General features: G+C 40.9%; 1 protein-coding gene across 1 annotated transcript in view; it reads right to left on the bottom strand.

Moving 5' to 3' along the window:
• ZZEF1 (zinc finger ZZ-type and EF-hand domain containing 1) overlaps positions 1 to 20,633 on the bottom strand; it is a 119,593-nt gene that overhangs the window by 54,811 nt on the left and 44,149 nt on the right. Inside the window, 11 exon segments of the mRNA XM_023731139.1 lie at positions 211 to 377; positions 1,244 to 1,366; positions 1,475 to 1,596; positions 2,468 to 2,627; positions 6,369 to 6,483; positions 7,475 to 7,545; positions 9,171 to 9,304; positions 9,922 to 10,091; positions 10,601 to 10,701; positions 11,945 to 12,160; positions 13,269 to 13,380. Of these exon segments, the coding sequence (XP_023586907.1) occupies positions 211 to 377; positions 1,244 to 1,366; positions 1,475 to 1,596; positions 2,468 to 2,627; positions 6,369 to 6,483; positions 7,475 to 7,545; positions 9,171 to 9,304; positions 9,922 to 10,091; positions 10,601 to 10,701; positions 11,945 to 12,160; positions 13,269 to 13,380 (1,491 nt within the window).

Raw genomic sequence — 20,633 nt, 5'->3', positions numbered from 1 at the left:
TAAAGCAGAGGGTCAGCAAAAAAGAGGAAGACGCTCAATGAGATGGACTGACAAAGTGGCTGCAGTGATGGGCTCAAACCCAGCAACAATTATGAGCATGGCACAGGACCTGGTAGCATTTCATTCTGTTGTACATCAGGTAACTGAGTTGGAACCGACTCGATGGCACCTAACAACATTACTTGGAGATAAAGAACATGTGAGTCTTACCTTTTTTCAGTTTCACACCTCTCATCAAATTCCACCTCAAAATAGGTTGCCCCTGGGCTAACAAAGACAGACACCTCATGGCAATTATTTTCATAGTTATGGGCAGATTCCTTAGTCCATGTATGTAACACGACAGGTTGTTCCTGTTGCCAAGTCTCAACATCCAGCTATGCAAACAAACCATTAAAGAAAACAGTTTATCACTCTACATCCAGCCACATGTAGTACACTGTGTTTTTACATCAATGCTCCAGATAGGGTTTGACATCTGTACACAAATCACCACACAGGCAAAAAAGATATACCTGATATTCCCATCTACAGATATATATCAACAGAAATCTGTCATTCATCACAGTGGACATGTGGTTTTTATTACACTACAGTAACTGATTAGCTTAACATGCTATCTTAATGATGATAGAACTATTTCTTAGAAATCATTACTAGGTATGAATTTCCAGTGGAAAGCATTCAATTAGGAGTTTAAAGACCTCAAACTTCTAGTTCTAGTCTCAACTTTGTCACTTAGAAAATGAACAGTTTCTTCCTTTTCCTGTCTTTGCTTTCTTACCTATAAAATAGTTTTTAATACATGCCCTTTCTACTCCCAAAGGACTGCTATGAGACTTAAACAAGATAGTGAAAAAACTTTGTGAACTGTAAACGTAAGTAAAGGAGAAAATACTTTTACATACCAAACCCTCTAATTTGCCTTCCAATGTATTTTCTCTTCTAAACTTCAATCTGGTTATTCACTCACACGGTTTTTATATTACTTTGTGTGCTATAACAGTGATGACACTGATCTATGTACAGTTTCTATGTATACTGTCTCCTTTCTAACACTTGCTATGCCAAATCAATTTGGACTGGCACTTATGCTTGTCAGCAAAGCCACTGATAAAATAAGCGGGTTTTGCAGAGGCAACTTATTGGTGTAGATCTGTTCTCAGTGATACATTTCATTAAGTACAGTCACATAACTCCTAAAAGAGGATACAGAGGGGACTAAAATGCCAACAAGAGTTACCTTATTCAATCCTCCTTCAGGGTCACTGCAGAGCTTCTTTAACAACTCTGTTAGGGTACTGAACTCTCTCAAGAGTGTGCAGTGTGAAATGTCTAAAGTGCAGAAATCCAGCAGAAAGATTACCTAAAGAAAGATGAACAAAGTACTTAGCTTCCACCTCAGATTCTGATTGGGGATGCAGCTCACCAGCTCCCTTCCCACCGTTCATAAATAGCTGTCGCTTTCTCTTACCAGTTGACGAGCTGCCATTGAAAACACTGAATTACATAATTTTTCTACTATAATTTTTCCACTGTACTGTGACAAAAGGGATTCCAAAATCACTCTCATCCTTGCCAGAAACTGTTGCACATCTACCAAAACATAAAGAAAATACTTAATATTTTCCATGGCAGAATATATCACTTGCTTAGTTATCATCAAAGGCGATGCTGGAGGGGATTCCACAACAGAAAGACCATAAGGTCATTAAGTATCACCTACATGCTTTTCTCTGAGAGGAAAAACAGTGCAAATTTCAGTAGAATATTAGTTTTAAAGTGAGTTTTTTTTTTTGGTGTTTGCTACTTTTTGATGGAGAAGATATATCACTTTTATGGTGAAGTTAATTAGGTAATATGACCCAGTTATTGGTTTCTCTTTTCTCTGTTGTTTACAACAGGCTGATAGTAGGTGTGTTAATTTGATGGGCTGAGCTTTAGGTGACAAGACCAGATATTGTTTAAGCATTTTTGTCACAGCTGCTAAGACCAAGTTTGATGCAACTGCATTTTCCACATATGATTTCTCAGAACCTGTTGGGTTTAATATAATTTTCTGTGGGTTTTCATGTCATGAACTTGAGTATTTTCAGTAATCAACAAAGATCACAGCAGTGCTCACACACCTTAAAGACTTTAAAAGTTCAAGAATTCCTTTTTTTTGGATGAACTAATTAAACAGGGATGAAAGATTCTACTGAAGAGTGGGACATCATCTAAGAGTGCTGTATGATTGTATGGGCAATGTTTAGGCTGTGAAATGACCCCATTCTACAACAAAAATACTTATGCTACCACATTCAGATAGGAAACTTCGGGTGAAAGAACAAGCTATAGGCTTTTTTTTTTTTAAAGAAGAAGAAAAAAACAACTCCAAAGACAGATATGAACTGTAATAAAGGAAAGAAAACCACATCCATGCTCAAAACATCTCTCTGTTTTCACACTTTGTATTGAGACTTACATTTTTCAATAAGGTCAACAGCCAGACCTTTGGCCCTGGCGTCTGTGCTCTTCAGCTGCAGGTAGCACCAGGAGAACAGGCTGCCCTGGACAGACCAGAACAGGGAGAAAAGCACAGAGCCAACCTCCCCTTGGGCACCACTGAGCATCAGCAGTTCACACTACAAGGGAGGAGACAAAGAGAAAGTGTTCACAACACGGCTGTTCACAGGGGACAGCCAAGGGCACACTCTAAGGGCAGCCAAAACACGATAGAAATGGGGAATAGTTGTGAAAGAGCTTTCAACCCAGAAATGACCAAGAAAAACAGTATTATGAAAACTCCTCTCTTGCCTTACAGCTTTTCAGAACTTTACAAATGATTTTTACTCCAGATGACACCTCGGGAACCTTACCCCACTGGTTACTCTCTCACATTTTCAATCCCCTTCTCTCATTCCTTCCCTTGAGCCTTCAATCAAATCTCTCCCACATCAAAAAACAATTCCTCACCCCTCTGTGGCTCTCTAGCCATTCTCTTTGTTCTCAGGAGTTTTTTTTAGAGTCACCTGACCCCTAGGGGTAAACTCTTGCTCTTAAGCAGCACCACAAGGTATGTTCATTCAGCACTGTCTTGTACATACCCCAAAATGGAACCCAACTATCCCTCCAAAGTAGAATGAATAAATAAATTGTGGCATACTCATAAAAGGAATATTGGGCACCAGTGGAAACAAATCAACTGCAGGACCTACATCAACATGGATGAATCACAAAAACACTGTTGAGTAAAAAAAGTAAATCACAGAAGATTGTACACCATATGATTCCATTAAAGGTCAAAACCGAGCAAAACAAACATGCTGTGTAGGGATCAGAAGAAAGAAAAACAAGGAAATGATGAACACAAACTTCAGAATGGTGTCTACCTCTGGTGAGGAAGGGGGAAGGTGAGCCATGGAAGGACAAGTTGAGGGAGGGGGACTTCAAAGATATTGGTTATGTTCTAGTTCTTAAAACAAATGGTTGTTTCCTTCAATCGTTCATATATATATATATGTATATATACTCTTTTGTATGGGTATTTCATTTAAAAAAGCTGTCCGCACCTGCTCTTTTTGCCTTCCCCTCCGTTCCATTCTACTTCTTATGTTAACACTACTCATTGACATCAATCTCCATAAGGCATCAGTTACCTCCTAGATATCAAAGACCTTAGAGGCTCTGCTGACCATTTTCCTTCTTGAAGCTCTCTCCTCCTTCAGCTTCTGTCTCTCTTCAATTTCTTCCTGCCTCTCTGGCTACTCCTTATTCTCCTCGCTGCCCCTTCTATGCTGATGTTCCTCAAGATGACCATGGTGATATTATGATTCCTATACTCCTGGCTTCAACTATCACCTGTTTGTTAATGATTGCAAAATCTTGAACTTCAGCACTGACTCATCTCCTGAGTGACCAACTAGATCTCACCACCTGATGTCCTACAAGAACCATAAATTCAACATATTCAAAGTCTAACCACTATCATTCTCCTCTTCAAATACCTGCTTCTCCCCATCTCACCCTTGTCCTTGATTAAACCCTATTTATGGTTTCCTCCAAAAACCCTTTCCCAAGTTTTACTCCCCACCTCCACCAGATAGGGTTAGGTACACTCTTCTACATCCCCGCAGGGCCCTGCTCAGCTCTTTTACAGCCCTTGCAGCATTATGTTATAGTTGTCTGATAATATGTTTCCCTGCTCCTCAAGACTGTGCTCTGACAGCAGGGGTCTTTTATCACTGTACCTCCTGTATCTAGCACAGGACCTGGCACACAGCAGGAATTCAGTGGATATTTGTTGAATTAATAACTTAACAGACTTATGAAAAAATTTCAGACTAGGCATTTCAGACTTTTTTTTTAATTTTAAACTTAACTCATTCTCTTTCATATAACCATAAATGTTTTTACTGAGAGATAATACAAACCAAGGAAAATTTCTCAATTGTTTCAGTGATACCCTGGCTTAGGACATTAAAAGAAATCTATAACTTCCCTTGTATAACAGGTAAGGGAATACAAATGGTAAGATTATGGGAAATTCTCCTGGACAAACGCTATCTCCTCTCTCCACATACATCTTATGGTGAGTCTAATAGAGTGGAAACAGGATATAACTCAGAATCAAATGGCCTGGGTTTTAGTCTGGCTCCAGCTCATACCAACTCCTTCACAGGAGGCAGAACTAACACCTATGAAAACCAAGTGAGAATGCTGAAGTTTTCTGCCCAACGGCACTGAGGATGTGACTGTAGGAAAAAGACTGGTGGGGTCCAGAGCTTAGATAAGGCTTCAGGAGTCTAAAACAGGTAGAACTGAGATGAGCTCCAAGCGAAAGGGAAGGTATAGAGAATGGCAGAAATAAAGAGCGACTAGAATGAGTCATGGCTAACTGCAGCAAAGAGCAAGTATTGATGAACAGTAGGTTGCAGTGAAATTTTTAAGGAAGGCTCAAGAGATGGGCAGAAGAGTCTGGAAATAAGACAGAAAGCAACTGAAGGGAAAATTAATGTGACAGAAGAAATAGAGCATTGGTCAAAAACAATGGCTCACAGAAATAAAGTCAATATGTTACCTTAAAGAACACAGGCATCATAGTGGAACAAAAAGAAGTCTGGATTTAAAGTAATACTAAGTCTAAATACTAGTCAGCCTCAGTGTGACCTTAAGAAAATGATAACCTAGTCAGAATATAACCTCTCTAAGGTCTCTAAGAGCAAATGGGGAGATAATCATGGACTGGCCTATCACTCCAGGCAGCTGGGCATGATGAAACCATGGTGGTAACAGCAACTTGAAAACAGAAAGCCCTAACAAAATGCGAGAGATTTAAAGACACTCAGTTTGGTTACAAGATACAGATAAGCTATCTAATGAAGCCCATGTCATTAAACATCTTAAAGGAGTGGTTTGGATCGTCCCACCATAAAATCTGCTCTAACTCCCTGGTACTCATATTTAGTCCAAAGAGGTAGTTCCCAGTCCCCCTAGTACAGGGATTGTCTCACTTTAGAATCTCTTGGAGTATATGGTAAAACCTAAAACCAAAAACCCAAGCCCACTGTTGTTGAGTCAATTCCAACTTACAATGATCCTATAGGACAGAGTAGAACTGCTCCATAGGGTTTCCAGGACTGTAAATTTTTATGGAAGCAGACTGCCACATCTTTCTCCTGTGGAACAGCTGGTGGGTTTGAAGCGTCAACCTTTCAGCTGGCAGCCAAGTGCTTAATCACTGCACCACCACGGCTCCTTGCCCTATCCCTAGAGATTCTAATCAGTAGCTTGGCATAGGGTCTAAAAATCCAAATTTGTCAAATATCCCAGATCATTCTGACCCAGGTGGTGCACAGATTATATTTTGAGAAGTAAAATCCTTCTTTTTTTTTCCTTAAAGAAAAGCAAGAAATTAAAAAAAAAAAAAAAATCATTAGCACAGGGAAAAGATAACGTATTTTCAGATTTGATGGGTCTGCTGATTTGTTTAATAATCTTAATTTCAAAAAATTAAGGCCATTTCCCACAAAATTCACAACATAGACATATGACAACTATATGCTGGACTCAATGGCTGACACTACAAGGGGTCTTGGTAAAAATCCATTCTGCTTTTTTCAAAGGAAGTCTTAATGAGCACTTTCATGCATTTAGTGCCCGTTGACTACTGAGGGACAGGTGAATGTCCCCTCACTCACTGCACGGGGCTGGCTGACTAGGAGCCAAGGCAGGCTGGGAAACCTTGTGGTCATTTGTAATGGGCCACAGTAACAAAGTTACATTCAGACAGTAAATGAGTGCCAAAGGGGAAGGCACAGAAACTACTGAATCATGTGCTCCTAAGAGGATGAGGCAAAGGAGACAGGGAGGAGGCCATCAGTTACCTCTCGAGCAGCAACAGAGAGAAGAGTGTTCATGACCGCCAGGACTTCACTGATATTCATGTCGGCCAGGTCACTTTTCTCAGGTAAAAGTAGAAGGCCACCTGGATCTTTATCACTGTAAGGACACAAATTAGTCATGACACCTGGTTGCAGGAAGGGGTTTTTCATGTTTTCTAGATGAAAAGGTCTCAAAAAGAACCTAGAAGATTGAGGAGTATGGGTCAGGAAGACAGGCCACGGCGCCAGCGCGGACTGGGCTACTGTCTGTACGCATGTCCTTACGTAAGCACAGACTCATAAATCCTCAGGTTCTTAGAAGAGATCTTGAGGAATAAATCACCTTGACTGCCACTGTGAAATACATTTAACCTCACGACAATCTCTAATCTATCTAAAGACTGCCAATTTAACAATCCAGGCTAAGCATTCCCTGTGTCTTCAAGTGTTCTTCACAAGGGAGACTCAGACTCTTTCACCATCCTTGACATATGATTTTGAGCACATTTTTATATAGCCTTCTGAATCTGGCATCCATACCAGATATAGTCTGACCTGCAGACAGTAGCTCGGGCTATTAGTTGCCCCCCTCCTTCAATAATCTATACCTCCAGTAATGCAGACTATAGGCCCATTAGCTTCTTTGATAGTCAAAGCATGTAAAAATCTCCAGTCATTCCCCCTGCCTGCACACTCCCTTTTGCTAAACTCTAAACTACCTCTCTCCCATTCTGTGGTTTTCTGCAGTTGAGTTTTAATGTAGCTGGGTTTTCAGACTTGAGTATAGAGCCTCAAACTAGCTTTGGCGTCAATTTTTGTCTTTAAAAAATCACTTAAAAACTGACGTGTTCAAAGGAATCTTCAATGGGTTCAGATTTAAATTGTCTTATAATGTCTGAGCCTTGGATTAAGCTCTTGACACAATTATTATTCTACCATTAAGTCACTCCTGTGCCTAGTGCTATCTTACTCCAAAAACTTGTCTTTCTAGCTGGGCAGAGGTTAAGTATGTGGTTACTTCAAAAGCACATGAAAGGAAGGGATATCTGAAGAGCACAACTTGGCAAAGACTGGAAATATCTGACAACTGAAAAGAACTATAAACTTACCTAAAATACGTGCACAGTGAGCGGAAAGTGAGCTGCAGGGACTGCTTGTGCTCCTGCTCAGTGACATTCTTCTAGAAAACCAGAAAGGGTATATTCAGAAAATCTGTTCCATGACATCCAGAGAACTGGAGCAGCATGTATGTCATTAACTACTGTTCTAAAGCAGGATGAAAAGCAGGGTGGGCAAAGACAGCCTCACAGCTAGTTCAATTCAAATATAGCAATTACCTACTGCTATACAAGGAACTGTGGGGATTTCCAGAAGATTTAAGACTCAGGGCCTGGCCTGACACAGGAGTATAGGGGAGATAAGATATGGTCACAATGAACACAATTACCAGGAGAGAGAACTGGTTAGCACTGGAAAGGGTTGGCAGTGCTGTTTAATCATCAGCATAAGAAGGGAACATATAACCCTTACCATTGCTGTCAGAAGGGATGGGTAAAGGGAAAGTGATTGGGGTGCTCTGCTAATAGACAGTGATGTCATTCAAGAGGTCATATGTCTTCTTTCTACTTTTCTCTGTGGGACATATGCTAGCAAAAAAAAAATAAATTATTCAGCTGCCTGGTAAATGCTTCCTGCAAAGCAGTAGGATAGGACCCTGCCCACAGTCCATGGGGTCATGTCAGCCGATGCTATCAAAGGTTATAACTCACAATGTTATAACCTGATTTCATTTACTGATTTTCTAATGTTAAACCATCCTTGCATTCCTAGGGCAAACCCAACTCGGTCAATGTTTTGTTTATATGTCGTTAGACTTGTTTGCCAACATTTCATTAGGATTTTTCCAATTATGTTTATAAGTTAAGATTGACCCTTATCCGATTACCCTCTTAGTTTACTTATGTTTCCCTGTGTTTTACCAGCAATATGACATTGGAACCTCTAAAGTTCCTTTACCTAGATGTTTCTAGTATGACTCAGAGAGAATTTTTTGCTCTGTTATACTATCATTCATATTTTTTTCATGTATCTCACTCATTTTCATATAGATATACTTCCTTCAGAATTTAAAAACCTGAATCTTTGTATAGGATATTCCATTTGGTGACATAATGCTTATGAATACTGAAAGCATTTTTTACCCCTTAGTGCTAATGTCTGAGTAACAGGGAGAAGGGTCTAGGAGGGTGAGAAGAACCACCTGGGGAATAAAACTTGGCTGTATCATCTTTTCAGCTATATACTGAAATATTTATGGATAAAATATGCCTGCAATTTACTTTAAAATAATACTGGGAGGCTGCCGGGGGTGGGGAGAAGTGAGTAAGATACAGATGAAACAAGATTAATCTGAGTTTATAATTGTTGAAGTTGGGTGATGGATACACTGGGGGAGGCAGGATGGGGGCTCATTATACTATTTAGTCTTTTTTTTTTTTTTTTAAGGTTTTCCCATAATAAAAAGTTAAAAAGAAAATACAGTTGTAAGTAAGTCATAAAAATGGACACTATACTGCTACTTTGTGAGACAACACAGGTTTGAAACAGAGATGTGTCACCCCCACCTTAGTACAGTGTCATGTCCTTAGATATCTGTGTGTCCCACACAAAGCTTTGCACAGTGTAAGTATTAGGCAAACATTTGGGAAATGGAAACTGATGTGTACTCAGAGAAAACAAAAACCAATAAATTTCATCCTAATAGGCCTCAGGAACGGAAGCCGTATTTTTAAAGTAAACACTTACCATCATGATGAAGAGATGGTTCCGCCGGGTCTGTCGATCAGGAAAGAAGATGGCAGCACCATTGAGAAGGGTATTTCTGACTTCTTGTTTTAATATTTCCATGGGCACAGAGTCTCCACTGACTCTATCCACCACTGATAAAAATGAACAATGGAATCAGAACGAATATATTCCATCCACTCACTTATAATACATATCTGCTATAACTAGTCTATAAACTCACTACTCATTTTATAGTTAATACTGGAGTAAGGAAATACTTCGATACAGGCTAGGGAGTACAAGGAAATTATTTTTTGTTTGTTTGTTTACATTTAACTAAAGCAAAGATTATATATACCAGTTTTTATTTTACTATGTCTCTGTCCTTTTGAGGTGCAACTTGGCAAAGCCTTAGAAAAACTTCAAATGGGTTGTATGCGTTTGATCCTCAATTAATCATTACAGTCTCTCTCCCTCAATCTATCATCCTCATCAGGGTCTAAGCTGAAGTTAAAGCTAAGTAGGTGTGACAATAATCACTTCAACATAACACAAGTGTATTATCAGAAACTAGGAGGAAGAGAAGTCCGTTGATGAAGGAATAAACCCTAAACTCAAATAGTGATTCAGAAGAGGATCAAAGGAAACACTAGTTTCCCACAGAAACGACCCTTTTCCTAGGCTTGCATGATCACAGGACCCCTCTTCTCTACAAGAGTCCCTGCAGGCTACTAGCACTGGGTCACATAAAAGAAAAGCCAAATCCTACCATCACACAAGTGCGTGTAGAGCTCCTTGGCAGCCTCCATCCCTTTGGGGATCTGTTTTGGAGCCTCTTCCTTCTCAGAGACAACCGGCGCATCTCCCTGCAGCACAGAGAAGCAGCTCTGGAGCAGCTGCAGAAGCAGGGTTTGGGCATAGATGCATTCTTCCCGTGTGCTACAGAAAAACAGAGAACATAAGAGAGGCAAAGGGGCAAATTTCTTATACCCTCCAAAGCCATGCAGCTGAGCACTGGACTTGGTAAAAAGAATGCCAAGTGAGAGGAAGAAGGGTGGAATGGAAAGAACACGGTACCAGGAGTCTGAAAAAACAGCCCCAGGCTGCCTCTGCCAACTATGGGGCCAGGAAATTCATTTCTGATCCTCACAGCTCTTCATCTGTAAATGAGGATACTACTATAATACTTGACCTGCTTAACCCACAACGTTATTATGACAATCAAATGAGAAAATGTTTGTGAAAACACTGCCTAAATAAAAAACTTTACAGAAATGTGAGCTGCTATTTTCAGTAACAGCCAAATCTTTCAAATCAGAACAACATAAACTAGTAGGAAGTAAAAAAACTTAGAAAAAGAAAAAAAACCCTGTCCATTTAGGATAGCAAAACTCAATGTTTTCAGTTGTGTTTAAATGATTATGACCTTATAATAAACACTGACTTACTTTTGCTTTAATTTATTGTAAAAATTCCAGAAGATCTGCAAATCAAGGCCCGCAAAATCCAGAAAAGATTTATATTTTAAGCTACTTTCCTTTTGCTGCACCTAAAAAATTATTAAGACCAGAAGAAATAGAATATATTTAGAGAAAAACTGCAATGCCTCATTTACTTCTCATTGATACGTACTCTTAACTACCAAAGTTTGTGAACAACTATTTTTGGTGTGAAACCTTCTAAAATGTATATGTGTCTGTGTGTGCGTACATACATATAATATGTGTATATATATGTACACATATATATAAAACCCCACACGTATGCACACATACCCATGAAGGCTCCTTGACTTTTTTTTTTCTTTAGCTCAATATTATAATCATTATAGTATTACCATTCCCTGATTTCTTCAACACTGCACCATGAACATAAGTCAATCTTTTCTTTTTTTTAATTGTGCTTTAGATGAAGGTTTACAGAGCTTAATCAATCTTTTCTTGATGGTGATTACCATCCAGGACTATACTGCAGTGTGTTAAGTCCCTGCCCTGCATGCAGGCTTCAATTCTGCTCTAAATGCACCTGCTACTCCTAAGCATCTCCCTCTAATCTGCTGTCTTCTGCTATGATAGGAGTGCTTGAATAACAAAGACCAAACGAACCATATGTAAACTGAGTCACCAGCCTCTGAGTGTGCTCTGAAGCCAAATAAAGGTCAAGAGTGGACACTATAGTATACCACCCTTGAAAGGGCTCTAGAAGCCCACTGAATTCTTGAGGTAAGCCATCTCTGTGGTGATGGCTGCAAAAACCTTTCTTTGAGTCAGGTGTCACTGTGTTTATACCAGGGACTATAAAAGTTATCAGGGACTATAAGTCAGTATCAAAAACATAAATGATTTCAAATCCTGACGTTATTCAGAAAGGAATTTACTAAATCAAGAAGTACTTTTGGCACTTTTATTAAATAAATAGAATTCACCTAGACATCGGTAACAATTCTTGCAGGACTTAAAGAAGGCATAAACCCCATGAACTTGCTGTTTGTCTCCAGTCTACCACCAGGAACCACAGTGGGGGATCTTTAAGATCCGTCTGTAGGTCAATTCCAGGAGACTTCCCAACCATGGCCATATATACGCCACTCAGTCCCTCACTGACTGATGCCATAAATCTAACACCGCACGCCTGCCCTTTCAGTGTCACCACAGCAGCATGACATCTGCTACATACCCATTCACACGACATGGCTGGGACAGGGCCAGCTTACACTGGGTGGTGTTCATTTCCCTTAACAATGTCACTGATTTTCCTAAAGGAATGAGGTCTAACAGTTGAGGAAACACTACCAGGTCATGGGCGAGCTGCTGGATGAACTGAAGGGTCTTGAGGAGGAGCGTAGCCCCACAGACACTCTCCTCAGAGTCCTTTCTGCAGTGAACACAGACAACGCTCTGCTCTGCATCTGCTCTGGCGGGCCGCAGATACCCACTGATGCTCAAGCCTTGCACTCCCAGGCGCTCTGCTGATTCCTGACGGGTACACAGGAACTTCACCATCAAATACTAGAAAAGACAAGAGAGATTTAAAGACAAGGACTCAACAGTCCCTGGATACTGATTAAAGGGATAGGAAGGCCTTCCTGGGAAGGTCTTCTGTGTTTTCAGTAATTTATTAGCTACCACTATGCCCAGCACTGGGGACACAAAATATACACCCAGCATCTACAACAAATAGAAAAGAAGACTATACAGGTGATGAACGAAGTCAGGCTTCGGAAAAGATCACAATAAGAGAAAACACATTACTTCTTCTTCAAGGCAAAAACATGGTGAGAAAGGATGAATAACAGAAGTACATTTGCTCTGTGGCACAGTCATCTTAAAACAGATATATGGTGAAAACAGTCAATGCCCTAAGGAATCATCTCAAAGCCCCCAACTGATATACACAAGCCATGCACTGGGAGCCTAGGACACAGCCTTGTCTGCTCAAAGCTACGGCCATTGTCAAAGCCCAACTTCTGTGCAAACTATCTGCTTCTTACAGTAAAAGCTCTTTTGTCAAGGGCCTTTCAGAATCCACTACTCAACTGTAAAAATATTTACTCAGCACCTACTATGTATAAGCCCTAAAGGTAGTCTTAATTTTCTTATTTAATAAGCTTCTTACTAAGATTTATACTTGAGGTAAAAAAAAAGTAGTCAGAGTCACTGTTCCTTTCATAACTATGGAAACACACATGGTGTTTTCTCTCTCTGGCAGTTATGCCAATGTAGTTGCTGTTTTTACAGCCTGAGATGCCCTTCTCCACATCTTCTTGGTCTGGCTAAAGATGACGGCTTAATCAACACTTGGCAACACCTGGCATCGCACCACCTTTCCTGGGAAGCCTTCCCTAATGAATTCCATGCTGGGTCAGATAATCTTCCAACAGCCCTCTCTATGTCCCTTTATCACAGCCCATATATCACAATATTTCTCCATTAGAGAGGTACAATTGTCTCTCCCACTAGACCATGGACTCTTGAGGGTCACAACCCTGTCCAATTCACCTCTGGGATTCCAGTGCTTGCACAGGGCCTGGTACACAATAACCACTCAGTAAATGATTACTGAATAAAAGGAGTGGAGTGGGTAAACACATGGAGGCCAGAACCCACTAATGCTTACTTTAGCAATTCTGCTCTGTTGCAACTTGACATCTGCTTCATCCCACTCTTCTTCCAGCTCAAACCAGCCAATAGGGTCATCCTCTCCAAGGTCATCAGATGAGCAACCAATCCTGTAAACACAAGGGTAAACACAAAACATTTTCCTAATTCTAAATTTCTGAAGGGTCTAATGAATAAAGCACAAACCTAAGTGGCATTCAACTTGCATGTATATATATACCTAGCCTGTCAACAATCAAGGACAGGGTGTGGCACATGGTACCTCTTTGAAAATACTAGGTAGATGGTGATAATTTCCCCTTTATTTCTCAGCCTCTCATCTGTGAAGTGTGAACTCTATCAGTCCCAAATACAGTCTGGGAATTAACGGGAAAGTTTGCTTCTCTAGATAATTGGCTTATCAGAAGAATGAGACATAAAGTCAAGGCATCATAGGTGAGCTACTCAGGAGTAAGGTAAAATGCAAGAGCTGGTTTGTGCTTCTGGAAGGATCCAGAGGAGAGGCAGGATCACTTTTCATTCCCTCGGCTAACGTATATGATTAGCCGGAGGTTTGGGTCACTTATACCAACTGAGGGCCTTCAGATCCTGGAGCTCCAATAAAGGAAAGCTTCAACCTTCAAAGGCCTCAGTATTCTTTCCTGTTCCTTAAATTCTTCCAAGGAAACATTCCAGCCTTGAGGCTGAGGAAGCACACCTGTGAACCATACATCTTTTTAAAAGTTGGATACTTAGATGCTACTCCCTTCCAGAAATGAAATAACTAGGAAGAAGAAAAGGGCAGTCCACCACTGTTATCAAGTAACGTTTCTAAAACTATACACTACTCAATCTGTGATGCAGCTAATACACTAGCAACACCAGATATTCTATATAGATAAGACGAACAAACAGGGAATTATGGTAAGAAGTGGAAAAAGACAAGAACTCAGAGTAGGTACAGATAGAAAAAATGTTGTCTCTTCTTAATATGGGTCTTTCTTGGTATAATAAGTTCATGATATAGTTAGACCTAAAACTAAAAGGACAGGTGGTATTCTGTCCTAGCCCAAAACCATGTCAATGAGTTTCATCGATGTGGTGTGTTTGAAGGTTTTTTAATTCACTCTGCGGGAGTGGTGAGGAAATCTCTGAGATAGAGAGAGCTGGTAGGGTGTCAAAGAACAGAGAGGAGCATCCTTGTTCCCTATACCACATACCAGGCAGGATGGAGAAAACAGAATGCTAGTCCTCTTAAGTATACTTATTCCAACAACTGAACCCAGTCCATGATGACTGACCAATGTCCGAGCAGGCAAGAAGACAGGCGGCCCACACGTTAACATTTTGATTTCCAAACTGAGGAGAAACTGCTAAAATGTAGGCCAACCAAATCAGGATTTAAGAGTCAGGCTGGACTCAGGGGTAAAATCATCAAGGGAGCAGTCAATAGGCCTTTAGGTTGAGAAAAATCCTATATAGAAGATATGAAAGACCTTTTTGAGCAGCAAATCTAGGGAAAAAGATCTATTTCAATAAGTCCCAAGAGTGGGACATAGCTACTTAAAGACAAGTGTAATCTCAGCTATTATGAAAAAGAAAAACATCTTTAAAAAAGGTATATGTACAACAATGAAAAAAAAAAAAAGAGTAGCTGCTGATGGTGCTTATGTACTACCAAACACCTCATGGGATTTGGTTCTTTGGTTTGGAGGTTTAGGGTCATGGTTTCACAGGATACCCCAGTTAATTGGCCTAATAATGTGTTTAGTGTTTCTGTTCTACCTTCTAGTTCCTTGCGTAGTGCCTGAGGTCGTAAAAGCTTGCAAGCGACCATTCAAAGCATGACAATTGGTCTCTATTTGCCTGAAGCAACAGAGGAAGAAGGAAAGTCAGCAATAGGGGGAGGATATGGAATTGTGGCTAACTGTCTCCATGAACAGCTGCTTCCTTTGCCATGAGACGAGAAGAACTGGATGGTGTCTGGCTACTATTACTGAACATTTTGATCAAAGATTCTATAGACTATATAAATATTTATAATGGCTTTATTTATAATAGCCCCAAACTGAAACAACCCAAATGCCCATTAACTGGTTAAACAAATTAACAAACTGCGGAATATCCATCCAATGGAGTACTATTCATCAATAAAAAAGAACGAACTACTGATACAAGTAAACCACGGATAAATCTCAAAAACATTTGGCTAAGCGAAAGAAGTCAGACATAAAAGATTACATATTGCATGATTCTATTTATATGAAATTATAGAAGAGGTAAAACTATTGTTACAGAAAGCAGATCAGTGGTTTCCAGGAGTTAGGAATGGGGGCTTCATTACAAGTGAGCACAAAGGAACTTTTGGAGTGATGGAAATGTTCTAGATCATGCTTCTTGTGATGGCTATGTCAAAGAAGAAAATCTCATACTGTTAGGAGTGAACGAGAAGGAGTTTTATTGAGGAATAATACAGCTTGAGCTGGGCAGCGCTAAGTAAAAATACAAAGCACTCCACCATAGAGAACAAAGGAAAGGTAAGGGGTTAATGAATGATTATAGATAAGATAAGTTTCAGCTTGAAGTCCTTTGAAATGTAAAAGTTGGCCATTTGGCTAGAAGTGAGTTACCACCTAGGCAAGTGGTGCCAGCCAGTTTGGTTACACATGACTGCAATGATGAACACATTTTTCCTGGGAACAAACTGTTTACATCCTGACCTTCTGCTTCCTGGGAATGTGTGTTGGCCCCATCATTCCTACTTCTGATGTAAGTGCCTCCCGTTTGAAACTTTTCCATTTACAGTTACTTCACTGTGTGTATCAAACACTCATCAATCTGTGCACTTAACATTAGTGACTCCTACGTAAATTATACCTAAATAAAGCTGATAAAAAGACACCATTAAGAAAATTAATAAGCAAGTCACAGATTCAGAGCAAGTATTCAGAAAATGATTTTTAGAAAACAGATTCTATACAAGAATCCTGATTAAAAGTGGGTGTTCTATGATCATTAGCCATTAGAGAAATGCGAATCAAAACTACAATGAGATACCATCTCACCCCAACAAGGCTAGCATTAATCCAAAGAACACAAAATAATAAATGTTGGAAAGGTTGTGGAGAGACTGGAACACTTATACACTGCTGATGGGAATGTAAAATGGTACAACTACTTTGGAAATCAATTTGGGGCTTCCATAACAAGCTAGATACAGAAGTACCATACGATCCAGCAATCCTACTCCTTGGAATATATCCTAGAGAAATAAAAGACATCACACGAATAGATATATGCACACCCATTTTCACTGCAGCACTGTTCACGATAGCAAAAAGATGGAAACAACCTAGGTGCCCATCAACACACAAATGGATAAACAAATTATGGTATATTCATACATGGAATACTACATAACGATAAAGAATAATGATGAATCTGTGAAACATCTCATCACATAGATGAATCTGGAAGGCATTATGCAGAGTGAAATTAGTCAGTTGCAAAACGACAAACATTGTATGAGACCACTATTACAAGAACTCAGGAAATGGTTTAAACACAGAAAAAAACATTCTTTGATGATTAGGAGGGTGGGGAGGGAGGGAGAGGGGTATTCACTAACTAGATGGTAGACAAGAATTATCTCAGGTGCAGGGAAGGACAACACACAATACAAGGGAAGTCAGCACAACTGGACTAAACCAAAATCTAAAAAGTTCCCTGAATACAACCAAACACTTCAAGAGACAGAGTAGCAGGGGAAGGGGACTGGGGACCATGGTTTCAGGGGACTTCTAGTCAATTGGCATAACAAAGTTTATCAAGAAAACGTTCTGCATCCCACTTTGGTAAGTGGCGTCCAGGATCTTAAAAGCTAGTGAGTGGCCATCTAAGATACATCAACTGGTCCCAACCCACCTGGAGCAAAGGAAAATGAAGAACACCAAAGACACAAGGAAAATAATACCCCAACACACAGAAAGGGCCACATAAACCAGAGGCTCCATCAGTGTGAGACCAGAAGAACTAGATGGTGTCCAACTACCACCAATGACAACCCTGACAGGAAACACAACAGAGAGTCCCTGAGGAAGCAGGAGAAGAGTGGGGTGCAGAACTCAAATTCATGTAAAAAGACCAGATTTTACGGTCTGACTGAGACTGGAGGGACCCTGGAAGACGTGACCCCCGGACTCTCTGTTCGCCCAGAACTGAAACCATTCCCGAAGCCAACTCTTCAGACAAAGATTAGACTGGACTATGGCACATAAAATGATACTTGTGAAGAGTGTACTTCTTAGCTCAAGTAGATAAATGAGACTAAATGGGCAGCTCCTGTCTGGAGGTGAGACAAGAAGGCAAAAAAGGATAGGAGCTGTTTGAATGGACACAGAAATCCAGGGTGGAAAGGAGGAATTCGCTGTCACATTATAGGGAGAACAGCTGTGGTCACACAGCAATGTGCATATAAATTTTTGTATGAGAAACTGACTTGAATTGTAAACTTTCACTTAAAGCACAATTAAAAAAGAAAAACGTGTTACGGATTGAACTATGTCCCCCCAAAATACATGCTGTGAATCCTAACCTCTATGCCTACAGTCGGAACCCTGGTGGCTCAGTGGTTAAGAGCTCGGCTGCTAACCAAAAGGTCAGCAGTTCAAATCCACCATCTGCTCCTTGGAAACCAAATGGAGCAGTTCAACTCTGTCCTACACGGTTGCTGTGAGTCAGAATCGACTTGAAGGCAATGGGTTTTTTTACACCTGTGGTTATAATTCCATTTGGGACTGGGTTGTCTTTGTTATGTTAATGAGACCGGATTAGTAGAGGATGTGTTTTGAGTTAATCTATTTTGTGATATAAAAGAGATTAAACAAGCAAGCAAGGAAGCAGAAATGGGGGAAGAGAGATGCTAAGCCACAAGAAGATCACCTAGGAGCAGAAGCTCCAAGAGACAAGGACCTTTCCCTGGAGTGAGAAAGTCTTCCCCTAGAGCCAGCTGGCACCCTGAATTCGGACTTTTAGCCTCCTAACCTGTGAGAAAATACCTCTGTTTGTTAAAGTCACCCACGTGTGGTATTTCTGTTACAGCAGCACTAGACAACTAAGATGGAGGGAGAATGCAGAACAAAATTTCAAATTCTCATGGACTCCATGTTTTCTGGAGCCATGGGGGCTGGATGAACCCCTAAAACTATTGTTCTGAGATAATCTTTAAACCGAAAATCAAAAATATCCTCTGAAGTCTTAAAACAAAACAACAGTTTAGCTTAACTAGTAAAAAAATGTTTTCTATGGGCATTACACTCTTTTAAGAACTATCTCTATGGGATCAAAGTGGCAACAGCAACTAGAGAGATTAGACAGGAACCTTAGGGAGCAGTGAGTTTACGTTAACAGGGAAGGAACAACTCAGAAAAGGGTGAGAATGATTGCACAACTTGAAGAATGTAATCAATGTCACTGAATTGTACACGCAGAAACAGTTGAACTGGTATATGTTTTGCCGTACATAATTCTCAACAACAATTAAAAAAAAAAAAAACACTCAACACAATGGGCTTGTCTTCTGTAGACTTGGTTTCAACACCACTGGGACTATAGCATCTAGCTCAGGAAAAAAAAAACTAAGCGGTAGGTTCCTGGTATTTTCCCTGGGTATATCTTGTAACTGAGATGTGGATGGTGAAGGGTATAAAACTGAATAATTATCTAAATCAGAAAATTATAATTCTTATCTTTCATTTTTGGATCTTGTGCTCTTATGAAAATCTGATAAAAGCTAAAAACCAAGAGTCTCGAGGCGAGGCCAAGATGGTGGAGTAGTCAGATGCTTCCAGTGGACTCTCGTACGACAAAGACCCGAAAAAACAGGTGAATTGATTATATATGGCAATCTGGGAGCCCTGAACATCAGAGGCAGAGTTGAGGAACTGGACTGAGTGGCAGGGGGAGGGAAAGACGGTTCGGAAGGAGCGAGGAGTTGCCAGGCCTGACCTGGCGAGAGCCTGAGCCCTTCAGGCCTGAGCAATTTGGGGGTGAGCAGTGAGGCAGGCAAGCGGCGGTGCTCAGGAGGCGAGTTTTCCCCACCGGGAGAGACGTAACGCCAGAGAGTCTACACGGCCACCCAGGACCAGTGAGAAGCCGCCCTGGATCAGCGAAAGATAAGTAACTGCCACAGCCTACCGCAGTGATCAAAAACACCCTCCTTAGGGAAAAAACTCTCTCCCATTTACCTCCCCGATCCCTGCTCTGCACTGGGTTCCAGACTGGCATCAGCAAGTGCCGAGTCCCCTGGGCTAGAAGCAGGATCCATCACATGCCCGGAGCCATTCTCCCTGCCTTGGAGAGTGAACAAATTAACAAACTGGGGAAAAAATAAACTGCCGGCTCCCCTAAGCCAGGAACCGAGGGTAGGCACAGCTCCTTTGCTTAGGCACAGGCATAAAGGATCCATGGACTTTGAGTGCCTTTTCCCCTGCAGAGACTTGTGTGGGCCCATCTCAACAGGGTAAGCCCTCATTACCACAGTATAACAGGGTATATACCAGAAGTCTAACTTCAACCATTTCAGCTGTGAAGTGGCAGGTTCTTGACATCTGACACTGCTCTGCCCATTAAGCAGGGTCTTCACCTACCCACATCAGGAGCCTGAGGACTCGTGGCTCCACCCACGCCACCTAGCCACCTGTGATAGGGGCCCATGAATAACAGGTGCCCCCCAGTCCTTACACCCAACAGCATTAGGTGCTCACAGTATGGCTGAAAAACCCACCCACCTACACGCTCTAGGGAACAGGGACACACCTTCCTCCTGGACACTTTGGGGTGGCTGTCAGGCCCCTGCCTTGCTCAGAGTGTGTCCCCCTGCTGCAGCCAGATGCCTGTGCCTACACCAATTACCCATGCCTGTCTAGGACTGTACATGAGAGCCTACACCACACACTTGGTGGCTAGCTACCTGGGCACCTGAGCTGAATCCATACAGAAGGAGTGGGCGGACTCCTGAGCTCACATACCTAGTAACAGATCTAACCACCCAGTGACAGGACATTAGAGCTTCAAAGGTGCCAATAATCAAACCAGCTCATATGAGCAGCTTATTTGGCATATCAAAACAAGAAGCTAGGACACAGTAAGCAAACATAAAATAAATAAATACAACAACTTACTGATGGCTTGGAGACAACAGTCAATATCAAATCACATAAAGAGGCAATCCATGATGGCTTCAGCAAACCCCCAAAGTAAAGAATCCAGAAATTTTCCGGAGGAGGAAAATTTCTTGGAATTACCAGAGGCAGAATACAAAAGATTAATATACAGAACTCTTCAAGAAATTAGGAAGGAAATTAAGCAAAACACAGAACACGCG

The sequence above is a fragment of the Trichechus manatus genome, unplaced genomic scaffold (genome assembly GCF_000243295.1).
Source record: "Trichechus manatus latirostris isolate Lorelei unplaced genomic scaffold, TriManLat1.0 scaffold00040, whole genome shotgun sequence".
Taxonomy (NCBI): domain Eukaryota; kingdom Metazoa; phylum Chordata; class Mammalia; order Sirenia; family Trichechidae; genus Trichechus; species Trichechus manatus.
This window is presented reverse-complemented; position numbering and strand designations above follow the sequence as displayed.